General features: G+C 39.6%; 1 protein-coding gene across 2 annotated transcripts in view; it reads right to left on the bottom strand.

Annotated features, from left to right (window-relative positions):
• LOC130906490 (heterogeneous nuclear ribonucleoprotein L-like) overlaps positions 1–10,989 on the bottom strand; it is a 34,179-nt gene extending 23,190 nt beyond the window's left edge. For both annotated transcript variants that reach the window (XM_057820885.1, XM_057820884.1), the window contains exons 1-4: positions 10,847–10,989; positions 10,293–10,411; positions 1,099–1,336; positions 753–838 (exon numbers count right to left, since the gene is read on the bottom strand). In XM_057820885.1, the coding sequence (XP_057676868.1) occupies positions 753–838; positions 1,099–1,336; positions 10,293–10,411; positions 10,847–10,930 (527 nt within the window). In that variant the 5' untranslated portion in view covers positions 10,931–10,989. The remainder of the gene's footprint in view (positions 1–752; positions 839–1,098; positions 1,337–10,292; positions 10,412–10,846) is intronic.
• Between the last annotated feature and the right edge of the window lie 4,847 nt (positions 10,990–15,836).

Here is a 15,836-nt window from a genome sequence, read left to right as displayed (position 1 = left end):
ATAGAAACATGCTGTGTTACTTAGGTTCTGACCAAGAGGACTAATATACTAATGTAAATAAGAATGTATTCTTATTTTTTATAACACACTTAACAGGGTGCATGAGGTATTTTGAGACAATCAAAGCAACCAGTTTCATAAAAATATAAAAAATAGGAGAGAGGACATAAATTCCACTACCCATTTTTGGAAAACCATGTGCCAGTAATAATCAATCAATGATCAATGGCAGATCATTCCCTTTTTCTACCATGATGAAAACGTTATGGTAACAGGGTTGTGTACATGTTGGGGGAAACCCATTCCACAAATAATAGTTACCTCCAACAGTAGGTGAAAGCTACAGTGGGCTGCTTGTTTGTATGTTTAAGATAACTCAAGAACAAATAAAGTATTATTAAAGGTGGTGATTAGGTTTGACAGATGCAGAGTGCCTACGGCAAAATATAATATTTAAATTTCATTTTAAGTTTTTTTTTAAAGGGGTAGAGAGAGAGCATTTTTAGTATCTATTTAGTGAGTGGATTTTTCAAAATTTGAAGGGTGGGAAACCAAATGTTCTACAAATCTGGAATAACTCTTATAAAGTACTGTTCTGTGAAAACCTATTTGATAGCTACAGTAGAAGTGTAATTTTATAATGACCCATATTCACAATAGCCAGTATCAATCATAAATTAGACCATAACAGGTTGAAGTAATTGAAAAATGAAAAAAAAAATCAAAAAAGTTCATGAAAGGCAAAAGGATATTCAACCATGGCTTGAACACCATTTTTCCTGAAGATGACAATCCGTTGTACAGGACCACAGTTGTTACATATGGTGTACAACACATCCTAGAGGGAGAAAATTTTAACCATTTTTTAAAATAAACCTCCAGACACTCACACTGTTAATTGGCTAAATTATATCGGCTACATTACAACAGTAGACACAAAGCAGTCAAGGTTAAAATGGCTAATCGCAAATGAAATTTTACACGGAGGAATTCTAACTGCTCCATTTAAAATACAGAACCCTCTACTGTATTTACAGTTTTACCATAGCAACTTTTTCCCCAAACACCACCAGTCATATTTGAACAGGTTTAGATTACCGTGGTGATGGGGTAGATGGGGTTGATGATGGTCAGTAGCAACACATTGTTGACACTCCGGGTATCGTCAGAATCTCCTGGCCGGGAGATCTTTTGACTTGTGGAATAGTTAATGAAGGCAGGGTGGCCTGCAATGTAAACCTGGTTTTCTGCTGCATAAGTAACAGCATTACACGAGGCATTCATGTCCTCATACTCCACCAAGGCCTGGCGCTTCTTGGGCATCATTACCACAGAGCTATGGAGAGGGGTTTTCAATTCACATTGGTCACAGACTACAAAATACAACATTACTAACAGGGTTCCCCCCAGAAAACTTGCAAAGCCTGGTGGTAGAGAAACCCACTATATCTTTGGAAAATAAATAAAATGTTACTACAGTTCTAGGAAACAAAAAACAATTAAAATGCATACGATACAGTGGTATGAAAAATGTATCTGAACCTTTTGGAATTCCTCACATTTCCGCAAAAAATCACCATCAAATGTGATCCGATCTTTGAAAACACACAGATGTAAAATGCTTTAACTAAAACTACCCATTTATAGGTTTTCATTATCTTAATGAGGATACTATGCAAAAAAATGACAAAAGAGGGAAAAATAAGTGAACCCTCTGCCTAAGGAGACTTAAAGAGCAATTGAAACCAATTTTTACCAAACAATTTAAGTGAGGTGTGTGCCCAATCACTGATGGGTGGTTTAAAGCCGTCCTGCCCACTACAAAACACACACCTGGTAACAAATGTATTGATTAGAAGCATTGTCTGATGTGCATCCTGGCTCGGTCAAAAGAGCAGTCTGAAGACCTGCGATCAAGGATTGTTGATTTGTATAAAACTGGGAAAGGATATAAAACCATCTCTAAAAGTCAGGATGTTCATCAATTGACAGTCAGAGAAGTCTAAAAACGGAGAAAGTTTGGCAATGTTGCTTCTCTCCCAAGGAATGGCCGTCCACCAAAGATGACGCCAAGAGTCCAGCGCAGAATACTCAGAGAGGTAAAAAAGAACCGTAGAGTGTCTGCTACAGACTTACAGAAATCACTAGCACAGTCCAATATCTCTGTGCACACATCAACTATATGTAAAACTACCACGGAGGAAGCCACTGCTGTCTAATAAAACATAAAAAAAATAAAATAAAAAAAAAAACATTGTTGCTCGTTTAAAGAGTATGTAGCGGCAAAGGGGGTGTGAGACATCAATAGAACCGTTATGTGCCAAGATAACATAATACAACAAAATAGATCGAAAATGACGGACATTTCCGAAAGTGTTCCGGAAACAGCCGAATGGGGCGGAGACGTCACGACAAGTGATTGACAGTCGAGGCGGAGCCAGGTGCCATTGTTTTTTAACGACGAGAGAGTAGCGTTGGGGTTTGTTTGACCAAAACATCACAAAAATGGTTCAAAACTGCTGTGCTATGTGGTGTACAAATAGTTATTTATCGGAATATAGTATCAATGAGTTCCTGAACGCGAAAAAAAAAGCTAGACTACACAGACAATGGGTAAAGTTCGTCCGTGCAAAGAGGGCTAATTTTCTAGACACAGCCTCCGGCACGCTTTTCTGTGGTGCGCATTTTCCACCTGAAAGCTTCTCGACTTATGGACAAAAGAAATCGGGTTTTGCTAAAAGATTGCTGCTCAAAGGAGATGCGGTGCCGACCATACAGGTGCAGCCACCTAAATGTCCCGAGATATCAAGAAAGAGGACGATGACTGGTAAAGGAGGCTAAAGCTAAGCAAAGGAGGGGAGCAGCCAAGCTCGAAATGGCCAGAGTGAGTACTCTTTTATAATAAAAAAATGTCACGCATTGGATACAGGACTGGACACATGTATAAATTATTGTTCGTAAAATATATAGAACAAATCCTCTGATCCCATTCATATTTGTGTCTGTTGGCAGAGCGAAAAGCTATGATAGCTCAATAAATGATACTTATTCTATGCATTCCTTTATTTTGCAGTCACGGTGTATCAGCTTCACAAAAAGAAATGCAAAACAAATCATTGGTGTTTCCCACACGATCTGCTGCCGATGTTTCATCAGTGTCATTGCTCCCCTCAATGACCGTTTCATTACGCTGCATTGGCGTTCGTTTGGGCTCAAATTGGTAACCTAAAACACCGATTAAAGCCTCGTAACTCTCCTCGTCACCATTAATATTGACAACGAGGGGTGTTTCTTCATGAGAGAACCTGGAATATGTGCAGGACGAACACAATGCATCAGCATAAACAGCTCAAAACACCCCTAATTCTCCCCTCACTAGAAGGAATTATATTGATGCAGACAGGCGCTGCCCCCCTAGTGGCCAGTGGCACTCTCTTCACTTGTCGTGACGTCACGCACACGATCTGCCAGATCTCGGGCGCCGGTCGTTTTAGCTTGACAATCGAGCCAAATTTCTCTCATTTTCTTGTGTGTAATTACACGAAGTGGCATGATATGAATACAAAAGGCATGCGTTTATGGATAAATGATGGAATATTAAAATTTTCCCAGGGCACTACATACCCTTTAATATTCGCAAAAAGGCACTTTGACACTCCAAAGAAGTTTTTGCTGCCAAGAGGGGGACACAAAATATTAACTGTGATGGTTCACCTATTTGTTTTTCCCCCTTTTGTCATTGTTTGCATACTATCCTCACTAAAATATGAAAACCTATTAATGTTTGGGTGGTTATAGTTAAAGCAGACACGTGTTTTTTATCTGTGTGATTTGGACAAATGGTCCAGATACTTTTTCATACCCCGTTATTTCACTTAACCTAAATCCTAGACAGTCTTAAACCCATCAATTGGTCTGGTCACTTTTAAGAGTAAATTAAATTGCACATGAATATATGTATGTGTATGGATTTATATTTACTAGAGGTGTAACGGTACACACAAGTCACGATTCGGTATGCGGCTTGATACGGGGGTCACGGTTCGGTACAACCAATAGTTTGTTCTATTGGCTAAAACTAAACTCTTAAAGTGCAAAATAAATATTGCCAACATACTCTGTGTTTCCCCCGTCTCATCTGGCTAGATGGACCTCTTCTTGTTCCTTTACTCCACGGCATTTTTTACGGACTGTAACTTCGCCTGCTAATTCCCCATTAGCGGTCCTGGGGCTTCCTGTCTATCCGTCCTGGGAGTGGATCTCTCCTGACTGTGGTACTCCCCAATGTTTCTCGTTTACTCCCAAAGACTCTGGAGTTTTTGGAGTTTTTCCTTGCCGACATGGAGGGTCTAAGGATGGGATGATACCCAGGACTTGAATTTATTTATTCATCTTTGTTGCTTCGTTTGCTGTTTCTGATTGTGTATCATATTGCCTCTGCAAAGCCCTTTGAGACAACATTTTCGTGATCTCGGGCTATACAAATAAAACTGAAATGAATTGAATTGTTTCAATTTATTCAGCCTAAGGCTAGAGAAAAATAAACATTTCCCAATGTGAAATTGTAAAATACAATTTAGTGTTAGTAATACTGCATTTGATAGTTCCCATTCTGTACATTTGCTAAAACTTTTCTAGTAGTGATCACTTGAGGTGTACCCCACTATCAAAACCACTCGCCTAGGTCAACGCGTCAGTTATTGGTTCCCATTATTACGAAAAAAACCAATTTGCTTGGATAACATGAATAACATTTATTCTTTTTGGGGTAGATTTAATGAAAGTGCAGCAAAATGGTGCAAAAACATGAATCGAGTGCAAATAATCCTATTCCAAGTCCATATAGTATTTATAATGTACCATGTACAAACAAGAGGCGTAGCTTAACTCATGCAGCCAGTGGAGTGCTGTCATTCCACAGATTTTGAGTCCATTGGTCACATGACCAGGGAATTTTGCGCTAAAATGTTTATATATATATATATATATATATTTTTTTTTTTTTTGTGAAACGTCGGCATGTAACGAATTAACCCTGTGGCATCAGAATTTACCCGTTTTCAACTTTACAGCGTGCACCAACCTGGAAAACTAATGACCCAACCAAAAACATGAATAAACCCAAATCAACTACACTGACCACTTAAACTTATTGTAATGTTTTCGGGAAACAAACACAAAGCAAAAAAAACTTTTTTTTTTTTTTTTTTGCTTGGGAGCTCCATGCATGGGGAAGGCGGTGCCGTGGAAGAGCCCCATGCCTGGCGAAGCTTTCGTGTTTTCCCCTTACCGCCCTCTAGATGTCTCCCTGGCTAGGTTTTCGTGGCAACAATTTTGAAGTAAAAGACACGACTGACGCAATGGCTAACGAATTACAAGCTAAACCGTCGGAATGACTATTAGTTTCTCCGTAATCACGTGGATGAATTATCATGTTCATATTAAACGTTTCATACTCATCAAATTTTCTTGTACTTGTTTGCATATGTGGGCATTGATCGGCACACCTCATAGTAAACCTTGTTTTTTGTCTTATCGTAGCCGAGCCAATTCAAGCGGTCTCGCCACTGGGGCTGAAACTCTCTCCGTTTTGATATTGCTTGGCCAGGTGCTGGGGGTGTCAAAAATATGTTGTCTTGTAGGTTTAAGTGGGTACTGAGATACTGACGATCAATCAGCAGCACTAATCAGGTTGCACACGTTCACATGGGAGTTAGCAAGGTGTGTCTACGCGCCACGGAGAGCAACGGCTGCCGTCCAGAGTGCAAAGATTGTCTTTGATCTGGATAGTGTAACACCATCCAAACACAGAACCGCTGGGAATTAATGTGAATTAAAGGGTACCTTGGATTGAAAGACATTTAGTTCTGAAAAGATAAATGTTAGTACGAGTTACAATAATTTGATATTAAAACCTCTCTTAATTTTTTCGTTTGAATAAATTTCGTAAAATTTTAAATAAAAAAATAAACTAGTAGCTCGCCATTGCTGTTGACGTTGCACGGCGGTGACGTCACAGGGCCACGCTGCCGTACATTACAGTGTCACTCTAAAAAAAAAAAAAAAAGTGTCACTCTTTAATTATGTAAGGAAGTGCATTTGATTTAAATGCACCACAAGGTGTCACTGGCGAGTTTTAAATTAATAAGAGCTCAAAACAATGATTTCATTTTGTCCCTTGACTGACGCCGTTGTAGAGTCAAGGCCGAGTTATACTTCCGCGTCAGACCTACGCCGTCAAGGAAGAATCAAGTTACGACCCTACGCCGTAGCCTGACGCGCACCTCTCGATTTTTCTAACCTTCGCGTCGCGTAGACGCGTTGACGTAGCGAAAACGGACTGTGATTGGTCCGCTCAGACTGTTGTTTCCGGGCGAAAACACCGCCATTGTAGAATAGAATCAAACATTATTTTCTACACGCAAAAATGCACCAAGCCGACGGGAGTATCATCGAAGAGCAAGTCTCGTCAAGAAATTATTATTGTGACTGCCAAATGGCAAGGTCGGCGATCGAAAAAATAAATAAATGGAAGAACCACCGAGACGTGGGTGGTCGGAATCGAGTGGCCACACGAAGCGGTGACACAGTCGGCCAAAAACTGCCAACTTTTTATCACTTTATGTCGTATTTTTGGTTCGTTCATCATTTACTGTGTACATATGTTTCAAGTATATGAAGAATAAAGCACAGATTTGGTGTCAAAAGAGTTGTTTTGATCTTTAATTTTCAATAACAGACAGTTCACACACACAATACATCATCACTGATTGAGAGTGCCTCGGTGCTTTTTATGATAACCTTAAAGAGCATATGACACCAGAAAAAAAGTCTTAAATGGCATTATTATGTGAATTAGAATCATATTTTGAGACGATTCGACTATATACAACAATTTAGCAAAGCGCAGATGACGAGAAATTAGTCTTTTAATCTGCCGGTTAGCCACGCCTACCATTATAGGGCTTTAGCGTCCCCAACAGGTGGATGACGTCAGCGGTAGACTATGCTCATCGGTTTTACTATTCAGCCCATTGAGGGGGAATTATTCAGAACGAGGAAAACGCGACGAAGAGAGCCACAAAATGTCAGTGTTTCAGTCTCTCTACTACAATATTTTTACAGGATATTCTTTTTATCAAAGTTTTTTTTTCCCCAATAGCTATATAAATGGCTTGAGAAGGACCAGTCAGCCCGTCGAGGGGGAACTATTCACAACGAGGAAAACGCGACGAAGAGAGCTGCAAAATGTCATTGTTTCTGTCTCTGCTTCAATATTTTTACAGGATATTCTTTTTATCCAAGTATTTTCCCCAATTGCTAAATAAATGGCATGGTCATGACAAATAACAGTCTTGTGCTAAATGGAATATGAAATCATAAAAATGCATTTACTGGCAAAATTACTCCATAATGGTCAAAACTGTCGACTTCACCTTTACTGTCGCACCTCCCGAACGATATTTTATGACACCTAAATCGGACATATGTAATTTCCCTTCCCCGGCTTTGGAGAATGTAAACAGACCAGAAGGAGTGACAGCTAGCCGACATGCTAACCCGAACCGAGGGATGTTTCAAAGTCTTCGAAGTGGAAAATCACACATAACTAGCCTGGATTATTTGACATGACGACCCGGTTGTCGAGTTTCTTTGCGGATCGGCAAACCGCCCGGCGGAGAGCAATTTACAGTTCGTTCCCTGGAGGAGGGTGGCTGGAGTTGTTGTGTAGCTAACGCGCTAACAGCTAACTGCTAATGAGCATGAGGATAGCTTTTTACATGCCTATCAATGATCAAACGTAAGTAGTCCTTTATTTAAAGGAATTTTATAGTGTTTACTTTGTAATCACTGTATTCGTATTTGACATAATACAAAACAAGATGTTTACTCACTTCCTTGTAAGTCCAATGGTCCCACAGTAAATATCCACGGTGAATGGGAACCTTTTGAAACTCCAAAAAGGCGCATACGCCTCTCCCGCATACAGAATGATTTTTCTGCAGCCGTTTGGCTGGCGTGATGCAAAAAATAAAAGTATTAATCCGCAAAATCAGCTGAATCCTTCGTCCTCATACACAACAGTACACTGTATAGTGAAGAGAACGTCTTCTACCGTACACGTCACAGCGCCCTCCTTCTCAATGCAAGACCGAAGCCGGAAGTCACTCATTTTCATGGCGCGGGATTCAAAAAACTAAATAAATATAGCGATCGCTTCCACACACATCCAAGCGGTCCATATCATTCAGGGGCATAAAATACCGCGTGTATTATGAAATAAACATGCTTTTTCGTGTCACAGGCACTTTAAATCAAGCCTCCCAACGCAGTTTGGGAAGTTCCCTAGACGCCAGAAATCTGCTATGGCTTCCCACTGGCTGGTTGTAGGACACGGCAAACAAATCAGGCTGGAGGGCTTTGCAGACCTTGAACGCAGTGCTCGACGCCAGTTTGAAGCTAGCCGCCACAGCTAGCTCCCGCCACCCGAGTCTAAAACTCTGTGCGGCATCAAAAGTCGGCCAGACCGCCTCGAAACAGTCTTCTGCGTCGCCTGCCCCTCAACATTTGTATGTTCAATATTTATTCAGTGTTGATGAGCAGAATATTTACTTTCAAGAGTTCCATCTTGCATTGTTTATTTTTTCTCCGACTAGCGGAAGTAGTCAACAATCATGCCCCAAAACCGTACAAACATAACGCCACATCCCTCTAGTGGCTTGGCGGTGAATTACAGAGCAACGCGTTCCCTCACCGCAGAACTATCGAATGTCGAATGACGCCGTAGACGCTACGCCGTCACCGCAACGCGGGAGTATAACTCAGGCTTCAGTCACAACAAACAGGAGTTCTGATAATGGCTCCCAGCATCATAGTCTGTATATGGTGACTAAATACTGCCATCCAGTGTATTTGTTGAGCTAAACCAGTTGCTAAAATGTTTAAATAGAAGTTGACCGAACTCTGAGTAAGTTTTATGTGTAGCCTATTATGCATATATTTTGATTGTGAATTTGTGAATGCCAGTTCTCTTTGCATTGTTGTTTAACTGTGTGAGAATAGGGCCTCCTTAATACAGATTGAAGCACTTTTCTTTTTGTGAACATTATTTTTTTAGAGATATGAATATTATTTTTGTTGTGTTATGACTATATAATACTTATGTTTGTTGTGAAGGAGTTGCTAAAGCTCATGCCAATAAACAGGGCGGTCCAAGCTACGAATCTGAATGCGTGTCCACTCTCTTTCTGTTGTATACCCAAATGTGCATTAAAGAAAAACTTCTGCGTCCGTCAAGGGACAAAACGCAGTCAGTGGCTTGATACCTAATTAAAAACTCGCCATTAACACCCTGTGGCGTATTTAAATCACTACCTTACATAATTAAAGAGTGACACGTTTTTTTTTCTTTTAGAGTGACACTGAAGTACGGCAGCGTGGCCCTTTGACGTCACCGCCGAGCGACGTCAACAACAATGGCGACCTACCGGTTAAAATAATTTTACAAATATGATTGAAACGAAAATAATAAGAGGGGTTTTAATATCAAATTACTATAACTTGTACTAACATTTGTCTTTTAAGAACTACATGTCTTTCTATCCAAGGTACCCTTTAAGTTTTTAATTTTTACTGGCCCTACCGGGCGTGAGAACATTCTGGTGGCTCTGATGGTTTAAAAAGTATGTCCCGGCCACCGGGCCATTTATCTTGTCGACCCCTGATGGCTACTCTGTCATCTGTTTTGGTTTGTATTCTTTTTCCCGTAATGTCGGTTATTGTTTTTGGCGCAATACCTCTACCGGCTACTGGATTAGGGTCATGCAGCAGGAGTAACTCCAACATGGATTTTAAAATTTTTTTTTACTCAAACATATTAACCGCTTGACTTGTTGCACCGAACGGTGATGTCCGTACCCTCAAATATAAATCCAGAAAAGTGGAAGCAAAATACTCACCCACATTTTACTGAGGCTTATAAAGCACTGGGGGGAAAGCCTGTTTAATATGAACTGCTGTTTGCACTGGATTCTGAATAACATGAACTCAAATTAAGAATATATATTTTATTTTACAACTAAGTGTAAATCTCTTTACGGCATTTTATAATCGTATTACGAGTCAAAACTGCATTACCAATGTCACTGCAAAAAAAAAAAAAAAAAAAAAAAAAAAAAAAAAACGCTGAAAATTGGTGCCAACTGCTAGGCTGGGTAAGCAATAATGTACAAGAATAAAATATATTGTAAATTTTGGTATTTTTTACAAAGCATTTCTCAGGTGTTGAATACCTTACGGTCCCAAATTCTTGCAAGGCTTCCACCAAGTCAGTCTCCACAACACCATCAACCAAGCCCCTGATGTGCACCACCGGGGACGGCAGAGGTTTATGGGGATCTTCGTAACCCTCCTGAAAATAATTTTATCACAGTGATGCTAGATGACTCAACAAATATATGCAAAGCAATGTGGGCAAATTATAGCCCACCTTCACCTATACTAAACTAGGCCAAAATGTGGTCTCCTCATCAAATCTTGCTTTGATGTTCTCTTTACAAAAAAAAAAAAAAAAAAAAAAAAAAAATCGACAAACCAATCACTTGATAAACAATTCCCGGGGTTGTAATCACTCTTGCCGCACGGTTTACAGGACGCAGAGTTTTCAAACGCTAACTAGCGTTCGATCACCATTGGATGATCTTTGATTATGTTAGCTTCTTGGCTACCGAAACAAACGAACGGCATGTTTTACGATATACTGGCGTCTAAAAGCATATTTGGCACGTTTTATCCCACAAACAGTTGTATTAACATCCAAATAACACGACAAGAAGTCACGCCTAACCGTGGTCATCCCTCCGTCTTCGGTTTTCTGTCGTTTAGTTGCTCTGCCTCCTTCTCCGTAGAATCGGCCGGCAGCGGCAGCCATGTTGTCCTGCCCCTTGTGCTGGATTGATGTTGCGTTCAAGATCCATCGGACAAGTGAAACGTCATTTCAATGCGTCAATTTTGCAGCGTCGAAAATCATTATTGATCAATACATTAAATCACTAAAAATATACATACTGAAATAAGACTATGAAATTTATCATTGTTTATACATTTCAAAATTGTTTAGCAATTGTAAAAGTGTGCGGGTTCTTTAGTTGATATATGTCCTTTACAAAATATTTTAAATACTGTAGTATTAATAATGAAACTACAGTATATAAAACGGTATACATACATACAGTTGTGGTCAAAAGTTTACATACACTTGTGAAGAACATAATGTCATGGCTCTCTTGAGTTTCCAGTTATTTCTACAACTCTGATTTTTCTCTGATAGAGTGATTGGAACAGATACTTCTTTGTCACAAAAACATTCATGAAGTTTGGTTCTTTTATGACTTTATTATGGGTGAACAGAAAAAAGTGTTCAAATCTGCTGGGTCAAAAATATACATACAGCAGCGCTAATATTTGGTAACATGTTCCTTGGCCATTTTCACTTCAATTAGGCGCTTTTGGTAGCCATCCACAAGCTTCTGGCAAGCTTCTGGTTGAATCTTTGACCACTCCTCTTGACAGAATTGGTGCAGTTAAGTTAAATTTGATGGCTTTCTGACATGGACTTGTTTCTTCAGCATTGTCCACAAGTTCTCAATGGGGTTTAAGTCAGGACTTTGGGAAGGCCATTCGAAAACCTTAAATCTAGCCTGATTTAGCCATTCCATTACCACTTTTGATGTGTGTTTGGGGTCATTGTCCTGTTGGAACACCCAACTGTGCCCAAGACCCAATCTTCGGGCTGATGACGTTAGGTTATCTTGAAGAATTTGAAGGTAATCCTCCTTCTTCATTATCCCATTTACTCTCTGTAAAACACCAGTTCCATTGGTAGCAAAACAGCCCCACAGCATAATACTACCACCACCGTGCTTGACGGTAGGCATGGTGTACTTGGGGTTAAAGGCCTCACCATTTCTCCTCCAAACATATTGCTGGGCATTGTGGCCAAACAGCTGGATTTTTGTTTCGTCTGACCACAGAACTTTCCACCAGAAGGTCTTATCTTTGTCCATGTGATCAGCAGCAAACTTCAGTCGAGCCTTAAGGTGCTGCTTTTGGAGCAAGGGCTTCCTTCTTGCACGGCAGCCTCCCAGTCCATGGAGATGCAAAACACGCTTGACTGTGGACACTGACACCTGTGTTCCAGCAGCTTCTAATTCTTGGCAGATCTGCTTTTTGGTGATTCTCGGTTTAATCTTCACCCTCCTGACCAATTTTCTCGAAGCAGCAGGTGATAGCTTGCGTTTTCTTCCTGATCGTGGCAGTGACAAAACAGTGCCATGCACTTTATACTTACAAACAATTGTTTGCACTGTTGCTCTTGGGACCTGCAGCTGCTTTGAAATGGCTCCAAGTGACTTTCCTGACTTGTTCAAGTCAATGATTCGCTTTTTCAGATCCATGTATGTATATTTTTGACCCAGCAGATTTGACCACTTTTTCTGTTAACCCATAATAAAGTCATAAAAGAACCAAACTTCATGAATGTTTTTTGTGACAAAGAAGTATCGTTTCCAATCACTCTATCGGAGAAAAATCAGTTGTAGAAATTAACTGGAAACTCAAGAGAGCCATGACATTATGTTCTTCATGAGTGTATGTAAACTTTTGACCACAACTGTATTTATGTGTGTACAGTGGTGGTTCTAGGATTTTTCTCAAACAGGGGCCAGGAGGGGGCCAAGTGTCGCTGCCATTTTTGTTCAGTGTTTGTTTGCTTTGGTCAACAAGGCAATACATAAATTATCCTGCATGTGGCAGGAAAAACATCTTTGCTTGACACTGTCATCATAAATAAAATATACAGTGTGTTCCAAAATGTTTGACCCCATTTCGTAGGCCAATAATTTTGACAATTTTCGTTGGAATGACCTCAAATTTTTACAGCTTGCATAGAAACATTTCAAGTTTTTCTACGTAACGTTTGGCATTTCTATCTTTTCAGGTTAAGAAATGCCGTTCAAAAGAAAAGGCATTTTGCGTGTTAGAGTATGCATGGACTCAGTCACCGAAGACAGTGCAGCGTGCCTTCTTCACAAATTTTGCAAAGAAGGCACCAACTAAACAACATAACTGAGGATTACAGCTGCACTGGAAACTGTTACCGAAGACATGCTACAGCGAGTTTGGCACGAGCTCGAATACCGACTCGACGTGTGCAGAATCACAGGCGGCCCTCATATTGAACATTTATGAAAATCTGTCAGAGAACCAACAAATATTTGTACTTTTCTTTGTAAATTTAACCAATAAAACTTATGACCTTCAACATAAAGTGAATTTAGTTTCATCAAGATCCATCAAGTAGTTTCCGAGATGTGGGCATTTAGAATGGGGTCAACCATTTTGGAACAGCCTGTAATGTAACTTTTGCAGAGGACTAATCGCTTGCCACTTAAAGCTTTTCCTGCAGGTTCTCCAGCGTGAAGTGGTATTCTGCAACCCGAAGGGGGAGGGTATTTTGTGCTAGTCAATAATTTGATGTAGTTGCAGTACCATTTTTTGGCCTACAGTCCTACATTGTGCACCTTTAACATACTCTAGAAACAATATTATCTCATTCTCTTTCAGTTCATAAAAGAAGGATGTGCCGATTGCCATGCTTTGTGCTAAAATGGGAACACTTCAGGGACAATTCAAATTAGTGCTGGGGCCAGTGCCCCTGTGGCCCCACCCCTAAAACTGCCACTGTGTATAAAAATACAATAAAACCCTATGTATACATACATTAAAAAAAAAAAAAAAAGTCCCTCTCACCATAAGCGGATTTTAAGGGCGGGACAGCCCCCCCCGGTGGCCGAAAGGTGTCATTGCATGAAATTGACTTTCCTACACATATATAAAAGTTGTAAAGCAATAAAACTGCAACAAAAATGAGTGAAATTAACAAAAAAAAAAATCTTTATAATGGGTTAAAATTATTTTTCGAACAGATCATGTGAATAGCACCTTTGACGGTCATTTGCTTTGCATATAATTTTCAAAATAATAAAAAAATTAGGGGAAGGCAATTTTATTTTACAAATGAATTTTTTCTTTGCTTTTGATTGAAGCAACTTTTTGGGGGGGATTGAATGATTTAGACACAACTTTCCTACTCACAATATGGCCCAAACACAAAAAAGATTGCTTCATTCAAAGAAAGAAAAAAGAAAAAAAACTTTTTCAATGAAAAATTAAGTGTTCAAATGGTAAATTTTTCAATCTCAAATATTAAAACGTTTTCTATGATTGAAATTTTTCTTTTTTTTTTTTTTGATTGAAGTGATTTTTCTTTTTGAAATATATTTTTTCGAAGCAACTTTTTGAATGAATAACAAAGACAAAACGTCCTAGCCAAAATGTTGCCCAAACACAATTCAACATTACTTCAATCAAAAAAGTTGCTTCATTAAAAAAAAAAAAAAATCAATCGAAGAAAAATAGAATTTTTATTTTTTGAGTTTCAAATTTATTTTTGCTTTCAAACACTTTATTTTTATTGAAGCGACTTTTTTTGGGATTGAAAATATATATTTTTATAGAAGCAACTTTTTTTTTTGATTGAATAATAAAGACACAAATCTACCTCCATATGGCTCCGCCCAGGGGATACAATTTTTGACTGGGGTAACGACATTGGCACGACACCGGCGGGCGTACCGTATTCAATGGATGATGATCTTGCCGGAAAGTATTGCCTAAGCAGCCTGATTTGGAATTCCTCTCAAGAATGATAGGAAACAAAAAACGCTCATTGTCAACTTATTATTACAAATATTCTTGTAAGTTAAATTTATTGCTCACACTGCGTTTCGCGGTCATCAACATGTTGTGCCTCCTCCTGCCCCAAAAGTCAAACTCCGCCTATGCCTCTCACCCCTCGTGGCATGGTATCTGTGTCATCCTCAAGCTCGGGTCCCCTACCAGAGGCCTGGAAGTTTGAGGGTTCTGCACAGTATCTTTGCTATTCTTATGACTGCACTCTTCTGGACTGAGGTTTCAAATGTTCTTCCTAAAATCTGCTGGAGCCATTCTCCGAGCCTGAGGGTTACTGCCCCGAGTGCTCCAACTAACATGGAAACCACGCTAGGCTTCACCTTCCACATCCACTCCAACTGTTCTTTCAGCCCTTAGTACTTCTCCACCTTCACGTGTTCCTTTTTCCCTATGTTGTCGTCAGCTGGCATTGCCACATCTCCGTCACTCTCTTCTACTCTTTGTCCACCAAAATGATGTCCAGTTGGTTTGCCTCAAGCTGTTTGTCAGTCTGGAAGCTGAAGTCCCACAGAACCTTGGCCTTGTTGTTCTCTTCTGTGGCGTGGCCCATTGGGATCTGTGCACTTCTATTACATACTTGTTACAGATGTTCCAGCATATCCAGCCACTTTTCCTCTTAGTATTAATCAGAAAATAAGAAAATCCTGTCAGATCGACAGTCTTCCCCATGTCTGAACTCTTCTTAGTCACATAGTAGTGATTTAACCCTGTTAGTGTACCATGAGACATCATCAGTTGAACTGTGATAATCGTTCTGAGTTTATTTATCCCAAAATCATTTATTTACTACAAAATAAATAAATCTTTCATCAGATTATATCCAATGTAAAATAGGCACCTTGACTGAATAAACGTTGGGAAACATTAACATAGCGGAAATGTGGAATGAAATGTGTGCCCATGGTTGGTTTCTTAATGGTATGATACAGTGCCTTGCAAAAGTATTCGGCCCCCTTGAACCTTGCAACCTTTCGCCACATTTCAGGCTTCAAACATCAAGATATAAAATTTTAATTTTTTGTCAA

Source organism: Corythoichthys intestinalis, chromosome 18 (genome assembly GCF_030265065.1).
Source record: "Corythoichthys intestinalis isolate RoL2023-P3 chromosome 18, ASM3026506v1, whole genome shotgun sequence".
Classification (NCBI taxonomy): domain Eukaryota; kingdom Metazoa; phylum Chordata; class Actinopteri; order Syngnathiformes; family Syngnathidae; genus Corythoichthys; species Corythoichthys intestinalis.
The sequence above is the reverse complement of the archived record's forward strand: the minus strand, read 5'-3'. Positions and strand labels throughout refer to the sequence as shown.